This window comes from Alternaria metachromatica (assembly GCF_023757995.1).
Source record: "Alternaria metachromatica strain BMP 0045 chromosome Unknown scaffold_48, whole genome shotgun sequence".
NCBI lineage: Eukaryota > Fungi > Ascomycota > Dothideomycetes > Pleosporales > Pleosporaceae > Alternaria > Alternaria metachromatica.
Genome location: NW_026055539.1, coordinates 100,780 through 120,156, shown reverse-complemented (window position 1 = coordinate 120,156; position 19,377 = coordinate 100,780). Strand labels below are relative to the sequence as shown.

Sequence of the window (19,377 nt, the reverse complement as noted above, 5' to 3'; positions counted from 1 at the left end):
GTGCAAGTGCAAGCGCCCGAGAGGCGTTCTTTTCGTGGAGGTGTGACGAGACGAGCGGTTCCTGCGTATCCGACATAGTCACCACACCAAACCGCCGCAACGCGTCTGGCGTCGTGCTTGCGCGTCATCTCGTCTTGGTACTTTCTTAAACCCGTGCGCTGGTTGCTGCGATACTTGGGTTGCTAACAATAGGCATGGCCTTTGCGACAATAGCGACAGGCTGTCGGTAATTCCGAACGAGATTTGTTAAGGTTACCTATATCCCAGGGAAGGGAACTGATAAACCACGTTAATAGAGACTGGCTATACCCGAAATGCGACGGCGGAGTGAAGATCTCGAGTCACGTTCTGCTGCGCAATTGGATCCCATAGCGTCGGGAAACTTGTTACTTCGAAATCCGCGAGTACTTGCTAGCGCTGATGATGATGGGGCTGGCTTTCATGCTACAGTAGTACCCTTTTGTTCGTCTTGGCTTGTTCGGCTCAGCTTACTTGCTGCCTCTTCACCATCGTACTATAATAGTCAAGTACCTGTCCGAGGAGCGAAAAGATGGAGATGCACGCACGGAGATTGGAGGGGGTAGCGCAGGTAATGCGACACCAAAGAGCGCTGGGGAAATATCGAGGGGTAACGTTAGTACGGAGAGAGGGGCAGCAGTAGTGAGAAAGCGTGGGGTAATGGGAAAGCGGTTGAATTCGTACTATTTCGTAGTATCGAAATGCCCCGTTACGGGCTGCGCATGAATTACATGTCCGAAAGTATACAGTTTCGAGGCGTCCAACAACGGGCTTCTCTCCGCCTTCGTGTCGTTGTACTTCCCCCCTCTCGGATAGCAACTGCGGCTTTCTGAAATTGGACTATACTCTGGTCCCCGCAATGAGAGAAGCAATGCGCCGGCGTCGTTTCTGTGTTGCGATGCACGGGGATGACGTGTGCGACTTGAAGGCGCATGGTAAGACTTGTTTGCTGGTATGATGTGGTTTGAACAAAGGAAATAATATATGGTCTATGTACGTACATGAGCTGAGCCATAATCCCACGCTGTACCTGGCAGAAAATCACTGCAGATCGCCGTTCGGATGTCCATCGCAGCACAGTAGACAGGGCAAGCTGAGCCGGAGCGAGCGAGCCTACCATCCACACGCAGGTACGTACCATCAACCACGAGCGCATCGGTATCGCCATGCTACATGTCATTCCGCCTCTTCTCAAAGCCATGATTCTTTATTTCTCCCTCCAAGAGGGCCAGTCGTAATGTTTCGTTGCCGTCAACCCGGCATCTCCGAAACCTCGATTCCTTTTGCCCCGTGCCGCCGCACTGCCACTGCTGCTGCCAACGCTGTCTGCCGTTCCGGTTCGTCAGCACTCTAATCCGCCATAACCGCCTCTTGCGCGCCACGGCCGTTCGCCATCGCCGTGAAACCTTGAACCCGACTGTGAACCCTGACCCTGCGCAAATGTCCTGTTGCGCAAGGTAGCGCTGTCTTGCAATTATGGTGTCAGTGTGTCAGTTGCTACCACCGTTGCAGCTTGCGGGTCAAGGCATCAGCTGGTGCAGGCATGTGAGATGCGCATCTCTTTTTGAGTAATCATGTTGGCGTTGTTTGACTGGCCCGCTGTAGTACACCCTACCAAACTCTCTGCAATGACGATGTTGATCGTTTTTTTGGGGGGGTGACATGTGGTTTGATTTTGCTTTCCGTCGCCCGTCTCACGCCCGTCTCCTGTCAGATGCTTGTTGTGCATGTGGACGGCGCCCGGCAATCTACGCAGGGTTGAAAGGACCGACATGTCCAAAGTCAGCAAGTTGTACGATTTGCTGACCGGCGCCGAACCGGTGAGCCTCGTCCGAATGATGGCCTGAGGACTTCGTTTTTTCTTCGTTTTTTTCTTCGTGCGACCGCACTTGTAATCCATTGTAGTGGTAGAACTCCGGCTCGTGCAGCCTTGCATGGGATAAGCGTTGGGATGCATGTGCGAGACCGAGAGTACGATGTCTGTGCAGAGCCCGATCTGGCTGAGGTTGCGCAATCTTGTAAAGATAGGAAAATCGGATGAAAGCCTTCCAGGCTGCCCAGGTGGTAGAAAGGATCACGTGTCTATTGTTAGGCATGGAGGGAAGGAGCGAGTGAACGTGGGGGTTGAGCAGAAGAACGCTTTTCATTTCATTCACTGCGTACTGTTGTTGTTCACAAAACTTCATATCGTTGCAGGGTATGCCGCATAAACTGGTCGCTACAAAAATATACAGAAAATGATGCCGCGACCGAAACCTTGTTTCCCAGGGTCGCTTTTCCCAACCGACCCAATCATGCCAGAATCCCATGAAATGTCGTAAAACCTGTTCATGCACGTTTTTCCTCGTTGGTAATGAGCTCCGTATGTGTGTATGTGCTCAACCTCGTATGTATGTGTGTGTGTTTGTGTGTAGCTTGTGTCCAGCAAAAGCGTCGTAATCAAAGCACAATGTACTCCCCGTCCACGCGATCCATGGCTCTCCTCCATCGGAACGGATGCTGCATGTTGCTGAAAGGTCCGTTCTGCCTCGGTACATGCACATCACCGTCTGACCACTCGTCATCTTCGCGCCATACGCGTTCAAGCACTTCTAGACCGCTCAGGTTGTTGAAGAACCCGCTCTCGCGTTGGATCTCTACACACCGTTGTCGTACCACAGCGCGGTGTTCCGGGTCAACGCACTCCGTGCCGATAATGAACAATGGCCAGAGTAGGAATTTGTTGACACAGCTGGTGATGCCGATCTGGGATATGTGGTAAAGACCCTGTGATACAAGATTCTGGAAATTCAGAGTCGAGGCGGGGAGAGTCGGTTGTGCTAGGCGTTCGGTGTAGAGAAGCGCTGCATAGCGGAAACTCTCGCTGATGTGGAGAAGCGCAGCCTGTTCTGGCGACATGGCAAGCATGGAAGACGTTGCCTCACAAGATGTGGAGTGCATGTCGCCAGGTGACGGGAACTCCCATTCTTGGAGCCGAATGCGCAGATCGTTCCACTCGCTCCAGAACTCAGAGCGGGGATCATCGCGTGCAGATGTGAAGGGGTCGACGTGCTCGGCAATTGGCGTTCCCCAGCCATTGCCATCCATATTATCGAAGCTGAAAGAATAGAAGTCTTTGACTTTCTTGGGTCGGGGAGAGGATGTAGGCGTGTCATCGTTGTCGCGTACCGGTCGGTTCTGACTAAGCAGGTTCAGTCGTCCAAGTCGTGCAATGAGTTTAAACAGCCTGCCTTCGCAGCCAGAATGGTGTTCCATTGCGCCCAAATTGGCACTCAGGTTCATCATGTCGAGCGAATCGCCGCGCACTTCGATTTCTCGGTCATTGACTGCAGCAGTCATAACGTCGAACCAAGTGAAGAAAGTCTCGATCCACCCAACGAACTCGGACCGAATTGTCCTGTCGCGAAGACTAAGCAGTTTCTGCACGCCAGCAAGCTGGGTCTTGAACTTGGTAAAGCCAGAATCGCAAACATGGAAGAGACAAAGAATCAGAAGCGTGGCGAGTACGGAGTCGTCCTGCGAACCATCGTAGTCGACAAGCTTCTTGTTGAGGAGGGCAATAGAGTTGGCCTTGTAGTGCTTCTCTTCGTCGGTTGCCTCGCCATGCATCTCGCGCAGCTCTCGTGTCGTCATTTGCGAGTAGGCATGATCTGGTATGAGGCGTGTGTCATGCAGTACACTCAACCGCCGTCCCTCAATACCTCCGCGCATGCGCATGTTGTTGGTAGCGAGAGCACCGATGGCGTTCTGCAACTCCTCATTGCGCATGGCCAGATGTATGATGTGCATCCGGTAAGGGTTCGTATGGCTATCAAAAGCCACCAGCACCGGGCATATAAATTTGTCGTAGTAGTCCAGAAGGGATAGCATCCGCGGGGAAAGGGGCGAAGCGATGGTAAGGCTCTGAGGAATAGAAGTGGTGAGCGACAGTACGTCTTGAGACAGGGGGCCAGAGCCATAGGAAGACATACCCTCCGACGGGAGAAAGGAGAAACCGGGCTGGAATCCGTTGAAACTCGAGCTCATCTCCCCCTCAACAAAAACATCCTGAAACACAACAGGGCCCATAGGTTGCGAAGCTGCGCTCACTTCGGGATAGTCGTGTATACTCTGATCTGAGCTTACGCTGGAGCTCATGTCGTCACCAGTGGGTAATGAGCGAGGCGCCTCATGGATGAAGTAGTGGTCCAAGGAGCCCATTGGCGCCTGGTCAAATGGCTGGTAGCGTGGTATCGACGGGTCTGCGAAAGGAAACTCATCGACGGGTGTGTTTGGGAACTCGCTCGGTGAAGGGAAGTCGCTATCGCTGTATGTGCCCAGAGATGCCGAAGATGCCGACATGCCGTTGTCCTCGAAAGGCACATGGAGAGTGGTTTGCAGTCGTTGGAGAGGACCCCTGTGAGGCTGGTGATGTCTGAACTTGGTGGCTTGGGGATGTAGGAATTCGAAGTGCTCCCCATGATGTTGCATGGGATAGCCCATAGGAGTAGACGGAGTGGGGATGGGTATTGGGCTGGTCGGACTGAAGTACTGGTATTCCTGGGGTGCAGAGAACATGGGACTTGTAGGACTCCTTGGTGAATGTGCACCAAAGTCGATGCTGGCACGGTTGTTGAAGTTGTGCTGATGTTGGTGGTCACTGGTGGTGGAGGTAGTGCTGGTGGAAGCTATCGAGTTCATCCGCTGGGCTTTTGGCTCCTGTGTGGCAGTTGAAGGAGGCGACTTTGCAATAGGCAAAGACATGCCTCGAAGCTTTCCACGGCTGGCTACTCCCACGCCCCAAGTTAGAGTGGTGCGGTATCCGGAGCATTCTTTCCCAATGTCGACGCACGGCCCACAGTATGGGCGGCGTCGATCACACTTGACTTGACGTTTCTTGCAAGCAAAGCAGTCGTCCGTGGCTCCAGTGGCAGGAGCTCTTCTTCTTCGTTTCCTGGGGGCAGCAGCGGCGGTGTTGGTGTTGGTGGCGGTGTTGTCGGCTTTCTGGACCTCAGCAGGCTGGGTGGTGTTGGGAGAGACGGCCATGATGGGTGTAATAAAAGAGGAAGTGCTATTGCAGTACTCTACAACGTTGCATCTGCAGGATGTGGATCGTGTATAGTAGGTGTATGAACAGAATAGACAAGAAGACGAGGGGTAATACTCAATGGAGCATAGAAGGTCGGCGTCACGGTGGGTAAGTATTATTTTGGCTCGACGGGTCTGGGTAAAGGAAGCTTGGTCCCCGTCAGATAAGGTCAGGGCCCTAGCTTGCAGGGCTCTGGTTCTGCCAAGATGAAGGATGCAAAATGCCGCGGCATACTCGACGCTAGGATATTAAGAGAAGAGGTGGTCATCTTGAGAGATGTGCATGAAGGATGTGGCCCGCAGCGAGTAGGCCAGGTGCCCGCATGTTCTCGCAGCGGCAGCGAGGCTTTGGCTGTGGCAACCCTTACCACACCCCACACGGTGACGGCGAATTGCAGGGCAGGGCGAGGTAGCGTCGGGTTACATCGTGGAAAAATGGTGGCACCCCGGCAGCAGAGCAGGGTGGATGGCGACAGAGGCCTGCTGCAGGACGGAGAGGGCTGGACGCCACCAAGACTCCACGAATGAGAGGCTGCAGCGCACACGATCTGCTACCGGCCGCTAAGTTCGGAGCAGCTACGAGGCCACAGCCACTGAGAGAGCTTGTGTCGAGGGCTCCGGGGTGAAGGCGTCCAGGGCGTCTTCGGCTCGCGAGGTGCTGCACAGCTGCAGGCGGCCAGCGCTGGCTGCTGCTGATAGCGTCAGGGCCAGCATGGGCAACGTGAGCGCCCGGGCGAATGACCGCACGCAAATGGTCACGGAGCCGACCGAGGCGATCAAGGTGCCGTCGCGAAGACGCATCGAAGCTGTGTAGAAGGGCGCCAGGACAGCCTGGCATGGCCGCGCTGAGGTTTGCCAGTGGGAGCAGGCAGCGACAAGCCGCCCGCTGTGAAGCCTCTGCCAAGGCCAGCCCTGGTGAGTACGTAAGGTTAAAGAAACGGTCGCTCATTGACAGGACGACAGCAGACAGGCCAACCCCGCAGCCGACACTGATCTGCCGCAAGGCGCAAGGCATAAGACGCAACGGATTGGGATGCGTGATGCAATTTGCGCACCTCTGCACGCGAAGGGCACGTCTGACGGCGCGGATATTGCGATGACATCGAGGACTGAGGACACGGCGGGCCCAGGCGTGGATGATGCAGAGCTGCACGCAATGGCCGGGGTGCCTGGCAGTACCGGACGACTGCCAGCACTGCGCAGCTGTCGTTGCTGCTGTCGCCTGCTCCGCATGCCTCTTGGCAGAACCGTTCTTGTGGGACCCGCTGTGATAACAGCCATGCGGGCCTGATGAGCGCGCGATATGACCATGGCCATCCGACTGCCACCCCCACGGCGACTGCGACTGCACCCAGTCCGTCGCACTCCCCAAACACCTCATGAGCTCATGAGGTCGCCCTCCGCCCTCCGCCCTCCCTCATCGCATCTCCCAGCAGCCTCACCCGTCCGGACTAGGCAGTCCATGATGCCGTGGCTGCGGCCGCCGCACAGGTGCCGAACTCCAGCTAGTCCAGCCGTCACCCACCTTATTCGTGTGCGTGCCATCCGTCGTCGAATGGCGTCTTCACCGATTCACACACGCTAGCCTCATCATACCATTGTGCACGTGAGCGCCAAGTCAGACATGCATCGGAGACATGCGCTACTTTGGTATGCTGGCTGCGCTCCACCACTCAACGATTTGTCTCAGGTAACAAGCAGCTTCAACCTCCCGTCAGCAGATGGCTTTTGTGTTGCTAGACAAGGTTTCATTCTCAGACAGGTCACTAGCCGTCCGTACCTGGGGAAGCAGTTCACCGTCCATGCGCCTGCGCAAATGTGCACACGCGGGGTAGTACGGGGATACGAGCCAGGCCTCGTTTGCCCACTTGGTACGTCTCTCACGAATTCGTCGTGTCAGTCTGCCCTCCTTGTCCGCAGAAGACCCGCGTAGGGTCTCCTGATTCCAGGCCTTGCTATCGCACCGAACATAACGGAGAGCCTCACGGATGCCGGCAAGAGGCTTAGCTTCTGCCAGGCTAGACAAAATGATAGGACAGTTGCGGCTTCTCACATTCACTCTCAAGCTCCGGGCAATGTCCGACAATCATCCCACTATGATGCATCGAACGTTCAATGCCTGAGGGTCGGAGTTTGTCCGACACGTACGAGTAGAGCAGCTACGCCATGCTGTGGGACATGTCTCGAAGCGAGCGGGCCATGGCTACTCTTTAAAATCCTCATCTCCGCCCTAGGAATTCTTCCGGCGCCAGGTAGAGTTGTACAAGATCTCCAGGGCTCGCTTCCGGGACCCTCAAATCTACGATGCCCGGCCCGACAGCAGACGTTTCAAAGACTCTGGCCAGGCCGAGGCAGTCTGTATGGAGAAATGCTTCCGTGTTTACATCTTGAAGATCGTCATTTCGCCGGCACTTGGTAGGGAACGACAGAAACGAAGGCGCCCGCAAGCGCTGGATCTTGAACAACCGGCGGCTGCGGTTGGAACAGCGACTAGGGCTCCTCGGACCTCTATTTATGGTCCCCACTTGAACCCTGCGCTAGTAACCAGCACCGTCGATAGGACCCGCTGGGTCTTGGGTATTAGTGTCGATATCGTCTGAACGCATCCGGCTCTTGCACACGCGGACACTGCGCTTTCAAGCGACGCAGAAGAGCGGTCTGATGGTTGCGGTTCGACACAATACTGCGTGCAGATCCGCTAGATACATGTCTAGCACGTGAATTGACTATTGGCTGTGGTGGAGAGCGCTTGACAGAGTTTCGGCTCACTAGCTTGAAGCGCCTTAGCTTGCACAGGTAATTTCGACTTCCCACGACGCCATGGAGCTCTCGTGGAGACGAACCTGTGGCCGTCGATGGCGCAATCCAAGTGCACAATCGGAAGTGGGGAGCGAAGGGAGAACTTCCCGAGTATCCCGCCTGCTCGAGAGTCGCGGTTTTGAGAGATGTTGATGTCAGAGACCGATATCTGGAAGCTTCGTGGTGCAGCGGATGCAGTTAGAGCGTGCCAAGATTTCAGTGAAAGCAGATGTCGTACAGTAACTCCATGTTGCTAGGAGTTGAATGCAGTCTGAGACGTCAAGTGCTACAACTCGCTTCACGATGCATGAGATGCAATGCTCCACGTTCACGATGCTCGCGTGTGAAGTGTCGAAGCTTCTTCCTGGGCAAGGCTGGAGCTCCAAGCTCGGCTCAGCGGTCCATGCATAACCTGATCCCCGCAAACATCAACCCCACAAACCGTCTGACAGCTATGCACGTCATGTCCTACCTCTGAATGCAACGCCGAGTCGCCTACTACATCCAAGCAGACTATCGCCATGACGTCCAAGTTCTTCTGCCTCCGTTCAGCGCGTCTCGCTGCGCGTTACCCGTGCCCGCGACGAACATTTGCTTCAGCCGCCTCTAGCCGCGCAGACCACGTTCGCATTGTGGAAGTTGGGCCACGCGATGGGTTGCAGAATGAGAAGCAGACAATACCGCTGGCGACCAAGATAGAGCTGATTGAGAGACTCGCCAAGACTGGTCTGACTACCATTGAGGCAGGCTCCTTCGTCTCGCCCAAATGGGTACCACAGGTGAGCCACAGCTGTTGAAGCTGAGGACATGCGCTGACCACCAAGACAGATGGCCAATTCGGCTGAGATCCTCGAACACGTCCTCTCTCGAACGCCCCAATCTCCGCATCCGATCACGTACCAATGGCTCCTTCCGAACGTCAAGGGCTTCGACAACTTCCTCTCCATGTGGCAGTCCAAGTCGCAGGCAGGACAGGATGCATACCCAACACCTCCACCATCCCCAGGCACAGACAACGGACCAGCTCTAAACACCTCCTCCTCAGACCCCAACGCCATGCTCTCCGCCTCCTCCGGCGCTGAAGCCATGAACGCGAGCCGCGACACCCAAGCCCCCATCCACGAACTCTCCATCTTCACCGCCGCGACCGAATCCTTCACCCAGAAGAACACAAATTGCTCCATCGCCGAGTCGCTACAACGCTTCGAGCCCATCATGTCAAAAGCAAAGGAAATGGACCTCAAAGTACGGGCCTACATTTCCGTCGCCCTTGGCTGTCCCTACGAAGGCCCAGATGTAGATCCACACAAGGTCGCAGAGCTAGCAGTGAGCTTACTGGAGATGGGCGCAGACGAGATCTCAGTCGCAGACACCACAGGCATGGGCACCGCGCCGAAGACCCTCGAGCTACTCAAGACGTTGAACGCCGCTGGTGTGAACAAGGATGACCTAGCACTCCACTTCCACGACACATACGGCCAGGCGCTCGTCAACTCCGTCGTTGCCCTCGAACACGGTATTCGTACGTTTGATGCGGCGGTGGGTGGGCTGGGCGGTTGTCCATTCAGTCCTGGTGCGACGGGGAATGTGGCGACGGAGGACTTGGTGCATTGCTTCCACAGTCTAGGTGCGAAGACTGGCGTTGATCTCGAGGGGTTGGCAGAGGTGGGCGAGTGGATATCGAAGGAGTTGGGTCGGGGCAATGATAGTAGGGCGGGTAAGGCGACGTTATCGAGGCTGAGAAAGGCGAGGGCGTAAAGGGGTTGGAATGAGAGTTTTTTGTTCAAGTTGGACGTCTGATTGAGGATGCTTGATCATCTTGATGCAGACTCACGATAGTGTGCCTGCATCTGCTTTCTGCCTTTCTGATCTAAGCGGAAAATAGTCTCAAAGTGTCAAGACCAAGATAATGAATCAACGTTTCACGTTCGTAGCCTGTATACTCAAATGTTGAGGACAAATCATGCTGCATTAGATTTAGTAGCTGTTTCTGCTGTGTGGACTTGTCCGAGATAGCGATGGTATCGAGATGTGCTCCTCTGTCGTTCCTTCCTCATATACGCCGCGCTACTGCTAAATCTCTAAGAGCGTGCCCACGCTCACTCTCACCTCACCTTATTTTACTTCGGTTAGCGATCAATGTCAATATGTAGAATCAACCTGGTGTAGCTATCAAGAATTTTGAGCTTGCTAATGTACGGGAGCACAAGCGATGGGAGAGTTCTGGCATGCTAGACTTTCAAGAAGAATAGATACCAGCCTATATGTCATTTCACTAAAGCTCCCATGCACAAGATATCTCTTTCAATTATTACAGCTCACTCTATAACTTAGCGCTCGTTCTACTCGGTCCGCTCATACCGCACTGAAGTTTTTTCATCAATTATTTGTATCAGACGACATCGTGTGGTTTGCAAGGTTCCTTTACTACTACATGAAACCCAATGAAGGCACAAACAATGACTAGGGTGTCCTGAATGTCAAATGAGTGACCAAAAAGTCAGCTCTTGTGCATATCGAAGTCTCACGAGACTGGACTGGGGGTGAGTCTTCTTAACTTTGACACGCCGTACTGTGGGGCCTTTGACCTCGCTTCATCAGTAGCGCGGTGAAGGAGGAAGGAGCGTTTGACGACCACAAAACTTGCGCACTGACGCTCACTCACCTCGCGTCACTCCACCGCAACCTCAATCGAGTTCGACAGATACGACTACGCATCCCACACGCTCGCTGCCTGTGAAGGCTTCATTACCCTCACACCGTCCGCTGGTGCAATTCTGCGACCAGGTACGTGTCGCGCCTTCTACTGCTTCATTTCGCGCTAACTGGACAGTTATCATTGGCAACCATGACGGTCAATCTTCCTACCTTACCGATAGAGCTCATTCTCAACATCGTGAACTGCATGGAGAGAGAGGGGCAACGTCGGTTTCGCCTTTGTGAAGCGCTCCGCCTTACCTGTCAGGAGCTCAATAGCAAAGTCATGCGATACTTCGGCATCAATCATTACAAGCGACTCCAAGTACCACTCAGCGAGATTGGACTCGATCGATTGCTGCGCATCTCAAAGGGACCGCTAGCTCACCATGTCAAGTCTGTGACGGTACAGTGCGGTGCCGCCCATCAGTTCCGGATCGCAAGACTACGCCCAGGCTTTGATTCACCGTTCGACGAAAAGACAATCAATTGGCTACAATCTGGTGGCTGTGCAGAAATTCTCGGGCCTGCTCTGTCCAACTTACCGAATCTGAGTGGATTCCACATCGTCGAGCCTGGCTTGTGCAAGACCAGGGTTATAAAACAGAAAGAGTTGGAGCTGCTATCAGTACGTTGGGCTGTGGCAGTAAGAGCTTTACTAGTAATAGCGGATACCGCTACCCAGGCTCTTGAGGCGCTATCTATATGCGCCAACAATCCTTTGATGGCAGCTATTCCTTCTCATCTGGGAGATATTATCATCTTCACGAAGCAACTTCGGATGCTTCGAATAGATATAGCCTTCGGTAATGGCAAAGGTGTGTCCAATGAAGAAGCTGATGCATACGCTAAGTACTGAACTATGACAGATAAAGACGCCGAAGATATTCGTAACCTTTCCAATCTTTTCCAAGCGGCAACCATGTTGGATGATTTACACATCGGATTCGGAAGCACAGCATACTGTGACAAATTCTTTGCTTCAATGACCCAGTCCCTGCATCTCCCGGCACTTCGTCGACTTTCCCTGTCCCGACTGAAAACTAGCCAGACCGACCTCGAAACCTCTCTTCGCCCCATCAGGGGGACTCTGAGGATTCTGTGCTTAGAGTACATATGGATGCTTGAGGCCACAGACGCTTTCGGAATCGCAGATTTCATCGCTACGGAGCTGGACCTGGAAGAGATCACCTTAATGTATCTCAATACCGGTTACTGGGGTCTCGACTTGAACGAAGTTCATAAACTTCGTTCGCAGATCAGGGAACTTGATGTTGAGTCACACATTGACTCTAACGGATGGGCGTGGATTCAAGAGGGAGGTGGCTCCCGATGTAGGATTACCCTTAGGTCGAAAGAGGGTGATGATATCAAGTACTGGGTGAAAATGATCAAAGCACACGTCGACTGTGGCGACGAATGGGACTTCGAAGGTAATGGATGGTGGATTGAGTATACTCCTCATACTGCTGAGTACTAATCTACACATGTTATTCTAGCTTGTGTTATTTACAGGTTAGTCCAAGCAGTTAGATAGCTATGTAATTTTACGCGCATGGCTCAAAAGTGAATTCATGAAAAAAGCAGCGTCGTAGATGCACCTCCACACCCACCCTGCTCAATCTCATATCTGGACTTGAATTGTTTACCAGCTAGTGAAGCTCAGTACCACAGAACGAGTATGCGACATAAAGCCAGTCCTCCTTCTCGATATATACGGCTTATTTAGCTAACAAGTACCTCGTGTTACGTATGATATTGGTCGCAGAAGGTATGTGTGGCTCGTTGTTAAGGTGTCATGGCCGCACCATGGGATGAAGTGGATGGTAACCATGGTACAGTTTTGCCATCACAGCCACATGAAAATAATGTGAAACAGAGCCGAGTATATATTCTGTTCATCATACCTATGGGTACGAGCATTCTGAGCCGTAAGCTCTTCTCACAACCCTCTTAGCCTCTCCCAAAAGTGTCACGGCCCATCATACTAGCGCCTGCGCAGTGCCAGCAGTCACGATGGCATCTTCCCAAGACATAACCATCGAAAACCTCACTCTTGAGCACAAGGCGCCACGTCTCATCCTGGACGGCCTCATAGACCGCATGTCACCAATCTCCGCTCTCATAGACCCAGCACCCCCGAACCGTGTCTTTGGGTCTCTCAAAATCTTCCCCACAGAAATCCTCCTCCAGATCATCGAAGATCTCACCATCAGAGACACGATGCGTTTCCGACGCTGCTGCCGCTTCGCCATGCACCTCGTCGACACCGAATCACCGCTACGGTATGCGTTGAAGTGGGCGCCAAATACCGTTAAAGGAATGATAGCGATACGGAATACAGCGCACATCACACCGAAGATGTTGTTTCTCACGCTCCGACATCGACGCTGCTCGTCCAAAAGGAGTGGGAAAAAGTGTTGTGGAAGGCTAGCAGAGATAGTCTACCTACCTACGTGCACGCGCCTCTGTCTTCGCTGTCTAGATATAGGCCACATACGGCCCGCGAGTAAAGAGTCGGTAGTCCGCTACGTTGGCGACATAGGACATGAGAATCTGAGCACGGTGTCCCGTTTCCGGGTTTTACCTGTCACATTAACGAATGGGGTAAACAGATTCTGGATTAAGGCAGAGGAGAAGATGTACGATTGGGAATACGTCGATGAGGTGTGTCCCCATCAGACACAACTTGACGGTGATCGATACAGCACATATTGGATCAATCGTCGCATCTTCCTTGGCGAAATGAAGGCACAGCAACGGTTTAGCTACCTAGGTCACCTTACAGATGTGGATGTCGTACCGAAGATGACAGTCATGGGTATGTGCTCTGTCTGGGCTCCGGCGATTGACCCAGTGCCATTAGCAGCGGAGAAGGAGTTCTACTGCTTGTGTTGCTTAGGCACGGCGATAAGGCGAGAAGTCTTTACTAGAGAGGAGTTCTTGGTTCATCTTAGGGATGTGTGCCGTGTCAGGCCGAAAGGTATTTGGTATCGGAACGATCTTCCTGAGCTGGTTCTTGCAAGCGATTGATCGCAAGTCTGATTGTCTTCTATACATACACGGTAATCTTAACACTGTCTCTTTATGGAGGGTCGTAAATCTTGTATGAGACCAGCGATAGATAAGGAAGTTATGTTGAAGATGCACGATGCTGCTCAGACGAGCAAGGGACGGGTATGGTTTCGGGGTATAAGAAAATATGTATCAAGGTCCTCTCCGTCGCCAGACTGATATTGTCGTTCGATACTGTCGTTCGAGACCAGCGACGTGTAATTAGCAGAGAAACTTAGTATGAAGCAGGGACATGTTCCAGCCTATCCGTGCTTGAACGCATGTGAAATATTAAGCCTGGTATCGATAACGGGGACGTTAATAACCTGAAGCACCAATTTCATTGCATACCATTGGATACCATTGCGACTCTTGCAGCCAATCTATCCATTCCAGCTCACTCTGATGACTTCTCAGACAGCGCTCGATCGTCATCACAGCCACGGCGCCGCCGACGATCATCGGTAGCAGCCACGACGTCACGCACTGCCACCAATGCCTGATCGCCGGCTAAGGTAATTTCGTGGGGAAGGTAGCGTGCGGCTGCGGAGGGTCCTCCGCATCATAGCAGATAGGGGAAAAGCAACTGCCGCAGCTAAAACGATCACGATCAGGCTGAGTTCAGGTTTTGCTAGTTTGGTTACACAGCACCGCGAGCATTAGACACTTAACGGCGCTGCGTACCACTACCGGATCAGACGGATCCGAGATCAACGAACCACGACGGCTTATGCGAACGCGAAGGAAAAAGAAAGGAAGAGCGTGCGTGATGCGGGAACGCTGGGCGTGTGGGCGATGGAACGATGGAACACATTTGTGTTTCTTTCATGTGACGGTTGAAACATTGGGATATCGAAACTTGAAATGGACATGACTTCGATGAGGGCCTGGAACGTGTGCAGGGAGTTACCCGCCCATGTGCATTGTGCCTGTCAGACTGTGGCTTGCCTCGCATCCAGTTGCAGCCACGTCGACGAATTCATCCAAAGGAACCCTGGAAAACCACCAACACCTCCTCTGCCAAGTTTGCGCTTAAGATCACTAGGTGTCTGTTAGGGTTTTAAGTAGTAATTTTAATATATATTCTATAAAAGTAAAGGTAGCAGAACTATAAGTATAAGTTCTATAATACTATAGTTACTTATTTCTAAAAGTAGAAATTTTACGCGCGCTATACTTAACTCTTTTCTATTACTATAAAATTTCTACTATTATTATTATATTTACTATAGTATTTTTTACTACTTTTACTAACTTTAATAACTTTAGTACTAATAAGTATAAAAATATTACTATATAAAAATTAGACTTTAGCTTATACTTTAAGTAATAGCTCTAACTTATATATACTAAAATTATTAGCTTAGTAAATATATAAGTATATATTTAATATAAGAAACTAATTATTATAATTAGTATTAAGCTTAAAGTTACTTACGTTTTAAGTAAATTATAGTTAATATACTTAAGTAATATTAAATTTCTTATACTTAAGAAAATTACTATACTTAAGTTTCTAGTACTTTAAGTCTAATTTAGTGTTATCTTTATAGTAAAATAATATTAAAAGATATTAAAAAATGTTAAAAGACTTTAAGCTAGTTCTCTTTAGAACTACTAAATAATTTTAATATTAATTTAGTATATATTGCTATAGCAATGTAGTTGTTTTAGCTTATAGTATAGACTTATTTTATACTTACCTATATAACTTTCTTTATACTATAACTAGAAATAATATAATATATAGTAATAGGTATACTATTAATAGAACTAGCTACATTTATTCTCTAGTAAAGATAACTACTTATTTAAGAGCAATTCTAGATAACTATTATAGCCTCTATCTATTTAAGTATAGTAATACTTAAGAAACTTTCTATAAATACCTTCTCTTTTCTACTTAATAGCCTATTAAGCTAACTAAGAATTCTACTTAAAGCTCTAATTTATAAAGTAATAGTATTATAAATAAGTTTAAAAGAATATAGTTTTATAGTTAGTACTAGTTTATATATAAAGGTATAAATATAAATAGCGTAGGCCTTAGGCGTATCTATAGTAATATAATTAAGCTAATCTATATTAAATATTTACTTAAGTTTATAGAAAAACGCATATATATTAGTAATAAGAAGTTTCTTAATAGTAAAGTTAGTAAGTAATATAATAAATAGCCTTACTCTAGATAAATACGTTTATAAGACTATAATAATAATAGAATTAATAATAGAATCTTTAATAGATATAGTAGATAATATAGTATCTCTAAAGTAGCTTTTTAGGCGTTTTAGACTACTTCTTAGAGCGCTTAGAATATTAAGTATTATATTCTAGATAACTTTCTATAAAATAGCTATAAAAATAGCTTTTAAAATAGCTACTTTAATAGCTTTTTTTTTAGTAAACTTAGAGTAACTTATAAAAGCTTTAGTAATATAAGAGTTATAATAAAAAAAGTAATTAATATAGTAGTAAGAAAATAACTTATTTAAGCTTTAATTAAATAGTAAGGTAATATAACTAGTAATAAGATTAGTATCTAACTTATAATTAGTAAGAGAACTTATAAAGAGTAAGAACGTAGTTAAGAGCTTATTTAAGATACTAGTATAGCTTTTAGTATTAGCTTTAAGCTACTTATATCTTTAGCTTAATTTAGTATATAGATATATAAATATAGAAAATAGAAGAAGCGCGCTTTTACTAAACTTTTAGTATATATATTCTAACTATAGAGCTTTAAAATATATTACTTTATTAGTAATAAGCGCGTATAATTAGATTATAATTCTCTTATAGAGTTCTTTTATAAAGTATTTAGTATTATAATTTTCTTATAAAGTATTTATAAAATAGCTACTTTATAGACTCTAGCTTAAAAGATTTAGAAGCTTTAACTACTTTAAAAGTAGTAGCGCTAAAACTCTAAGCCTTAGCTTACTTAATACTATACTTTTAAAAGTAAGTAAAAGATTTAGTTATATATTCTTTAGAGTACTAGTAATAGTCTTTACCTCTTTAGAATTAGTAGCTCTTTAAGCTATAAGTATTACTACTTAAGATTTAGATTTTTACTTAATAATACTTAAGTTTCTTTATAAAAAAACTATTATTATACTTAGAACTAAAGCTATATTTTTTATACTTAATACTTAGTTATAGTTACTTATAGGCTTAAGAAATAAGGTTTATAACTTCTAAGATTACTAAGTACTTAAACTATAAGCTTAAGAAAAGAGCTAACTAGTAGAAAATAAATAAGAGTATAAAATATATAAAGAATTTAGTAGATTATACTATAAAGACTAGATAAATTAATTAGTATATCTTAATGCCTAATACCTCTAAAATAATACTAGACACTAGGGGAGCTTAAGATTATCTTGCTTGTGGGCAGCATCATAGCAAGCTCCGAATTTGAGTTTCTTTCGTCGGCGAAACCGTCGGTCGGGGCGCAGTCCAGGACGCTGTTTGGTCGATTCAGGGCACAAGTTTGATGAGATGCGTCGGTGAAAAAAATGACGTGTGGTCGATGGCAGAGTAAAAGCAGGGTTCAAAAAGCGGGCTAGTGGGTAGCGTGGCTGACGCACGGGGCGGGATCGACAGCGAACTTTGACGGAACAAGGTAGGCACGACGACGCCAATGCTGCATCATGGAAAGCGAGTTGCAAGGCTGCGTCATCGCCCAGGGCAGCATCGAAACGGACAGAGACACATAAATCCTTTTCGCTCCCCCTGTGGCTGGCGAGTATTCACAATCTAACATCACAACAACATACACCTTGAGCATCGCCCTTCTCGTCACCTCTCCGATCCTAGCACCTTTCTCACCTACCTCGAGTCTTAATTGCGACAATGGGTTTCGGCGGCGCTGCTTTGAAGTTGGGCTCTACAGCGCTGTATGCGCTTGAGTTCTGCTGTGCTGCGATTATCCTCGGTATCTACAGTTACTTCCTGTCTGTAGAGGCGGACCGCGATGTCAACATTCCCGTCTGGCAACAGGCTGTTACCGGTCTCGCTGGTGCGACTGTGCTATACACCATCTTCGCAGTCCTATTGACCTGCTTCCTTGGCGGAAAGGTAGGATAACCCTTGGCGATATAAATAACAACACATACTAACAGCATCACCAGAAAATCTTTGCCTTCCTCGGTATACTCCTCGACATCCTCTGCTGCGGTGCCATGATCGCCGTCGCCGTCCTGACCCGTGACGGCGCATCCTCGTGCTCCGGCCGCGTGGAGACACCGCTCGGTGACGGACCCGCCAACTCCAAGGAAGGCTTCGGTTCCAACGGCCGCGGCGACCAGATCACCTACTCCGCCTCGCTCGGCACGATCTGCAAGCTCAACACCGCCTGCTTCGCCGTCGCCATCATCGGCGCCTTCCTCTTCCTGCTCAGCGCCCTCGTCCAGGTCTTCCTCATGAAGCACCACAAGAAGGAGAAGGCGTTCGGTCCTGGCCCCAGCAACGGCTACACCAAGGGTTCCGGCATGAAGTTCTGGCAGCGCCGCAAGGCTAACCGCACTACTGGACACCGCGACCCTGAAGTCGGCACCGTCCCTGCTACTACCGCTGGTGGCCTCGCTGTCCCCGCTGGCACCCACGACTACCGCCCCAGCCACGACACCGCTTACACTGGTTCCACCGTCGCTGCTCCCCACACTGGTTTCGCGACCGACAAGCCTGTGACCGGTGGATACCACACTGCTCCTCACGTTGCCCCTACGGCTAACTACGCCAACAACGGTAATACCGCTACCTACGGCTCAGCCACCAACTACTAAGCCATTCCACCCTATCATCAAAAGATGACGTTGGCGATGCTCTAGATTGAGTAAGGTCTATGTTTGTGAGCATGACCAATTTTCCTTACTACTTGTACTCTATTACGACGTTTACGCATTATACCACACACGGAGAGGAGGGAGTTGAATACTCGAGATGAGATGAGCTTGTATGATGAATTGGATACGAAACTTAATACCTAATGTCAATATCGAAGAAACATACATGATCTAAAACACTGCTGTACCTCGCTGATGCTGCCGGTGTCGTGTCCTTGGCACATATCCTCGTTGTCGACGAAACAGTTGAGCATGACCAGCGATAAAGTACATGGCGAACTATCCGAACGAACATGAATGCACAATACTGTGTCGCCGGCATTCACAGATGTAAACAAGCTTTACACGTAGTTGTAAACCAGCGGTGAACTGGGACAACACGCATGATCGACATGTAGCCGCCGAGAGTATTGGATAGACCACTAGTTCGGTCTCTCACGAACCTTATGCATTGCGCGCCGGCCAGGGAATGCTTGCCGACAGTCCCCCACCAACTAACCCCACTCGACGACGAGCAACAATAAGTTGTAGTTTGTTCGACTACCGGATACCGTGTGTTGTTCCTTGACAAGATGCGCAAACAGATAGCAAAAAGATAGCCCGGCTGGCGAAAAGATGGTTCAAATGGCAAAAATATACAACCTCTTTTTTGCCATCCACACGCAAAAAAAAGTTCAAAAACATACAACAGCGGGGATTCCCCGGTGGTCACCCACCCGAGTACTAATCCGCCGGTATCTTGCTTGTATATGGCTGAGCGGACGGGAAGCCTAATTCTCAAGATCCTGTGGTCGTATGTGGAAGAAAAGCTCGTTGTGGGAGCAAATATCAACGGTAGATGACGAGCGAAAGACTGTTCGTGCAATGCTTTCCGGCAGCTAAGCTTATATAA

General features: G+C 49.3%; 5 protein-coding genes across 5 annotated transcripts; 4 read left to right on the top strand and 1 right to left on the bottom strand.

The window, feature by feature from the left end:
* Positions 1 to 2,457: 2,457 nt before the first annotated feature.
* Positions 2,458 to 4,575, bottom strand: J4E83_010638 (uncharacterized protein; the record flags this gene model as incomplete). The annotated part of the gene is made up of 1 exon (XM_049337519.1): positions 2,458 to 4,575. One exon carries the CDS (start codon positions 4,573 to 4,575, stop codon positions 2,458 to 2,460), a length of 2,118 nt encoding a protein of 705 aa, XP_049183388.1.
* Positions 4,576 to 8,405: 3,830 nt separating this feature from the next.
* J4E83_010637 (uncharacterized protein) lies at positions 8,406 to 9,642 on the top strand (the record flags this gene model as incomplete). Its single annotated transcript, XM_049337518.1, has 2 exons — positions 8,406 to 8,663; positions 8,713 to 9,642. 2 exons carry the CDS (start codon positions 8,406 to 8,408, stop codon positions 9,640 to 9,642), a joined length of 1,188 nt encoding a protein of 395 aa, XP_049183387.1.
* A 1,090-nt stretch (positions 9,643 to 10,732) lies between these two features.
* J4E83_010636 (uncharacterized protein) lies at positions 10,733 to 12,061 on the top strand (the record flags this gene model as incomplete). Its single annotated transcript, XM_049337517.1, has 2 exons — positions 10,733 to 11,399; positions 11,718 to 12,061. The coding sequence occupies 2 exons, from the start codon at positions 10,733 to 10,735 to the stop codon at positions 12,059 to 12,061; spliced, it is 1,011 nt and encodes a 336-aa protein (XP_049183386.1).
* Positions 12,062 to 12,597: 536 nt separating this feature from the next.
* J4E83_010635 (uncharacterized protein) lies at positions 12,598 to 13,614 on the top strand (the record flags this gene model as incomplete). Its single annotated transcript, XM_049337516.1, has 1 exon — positions 12,598 to 13,614. One exon carries the CDS (start codon positions 12,598 to 12,600, stop codon positions 13,612 to 13,614), a length of 1,017 nt encoding a protein of 338 aa, XP_049183385.1.
* A 3,879-nt stretch (positions 13,615 to 17,493) lies between these two features.
* Positions 17,494 to 18,425, top strand: J4E83_010634 (uncharacterized protein; the record flags this gene model as incomplete). The annotated part of the gene is made up of 2 exons (XM_049337515.1): positions 17,494 to 17,718; positions 17,772 to 18,425. 2 exons carry the CDS (start codon positions 17,494 to 17,496, stop codon positions 18,423 to 18,425), a joined length of 879 nt encoding a protein of 292 aa, XP_049183384.1.
* Between the last annotated feature and the right edge of the window lie 952 nt (positions 18,426 to 19,377).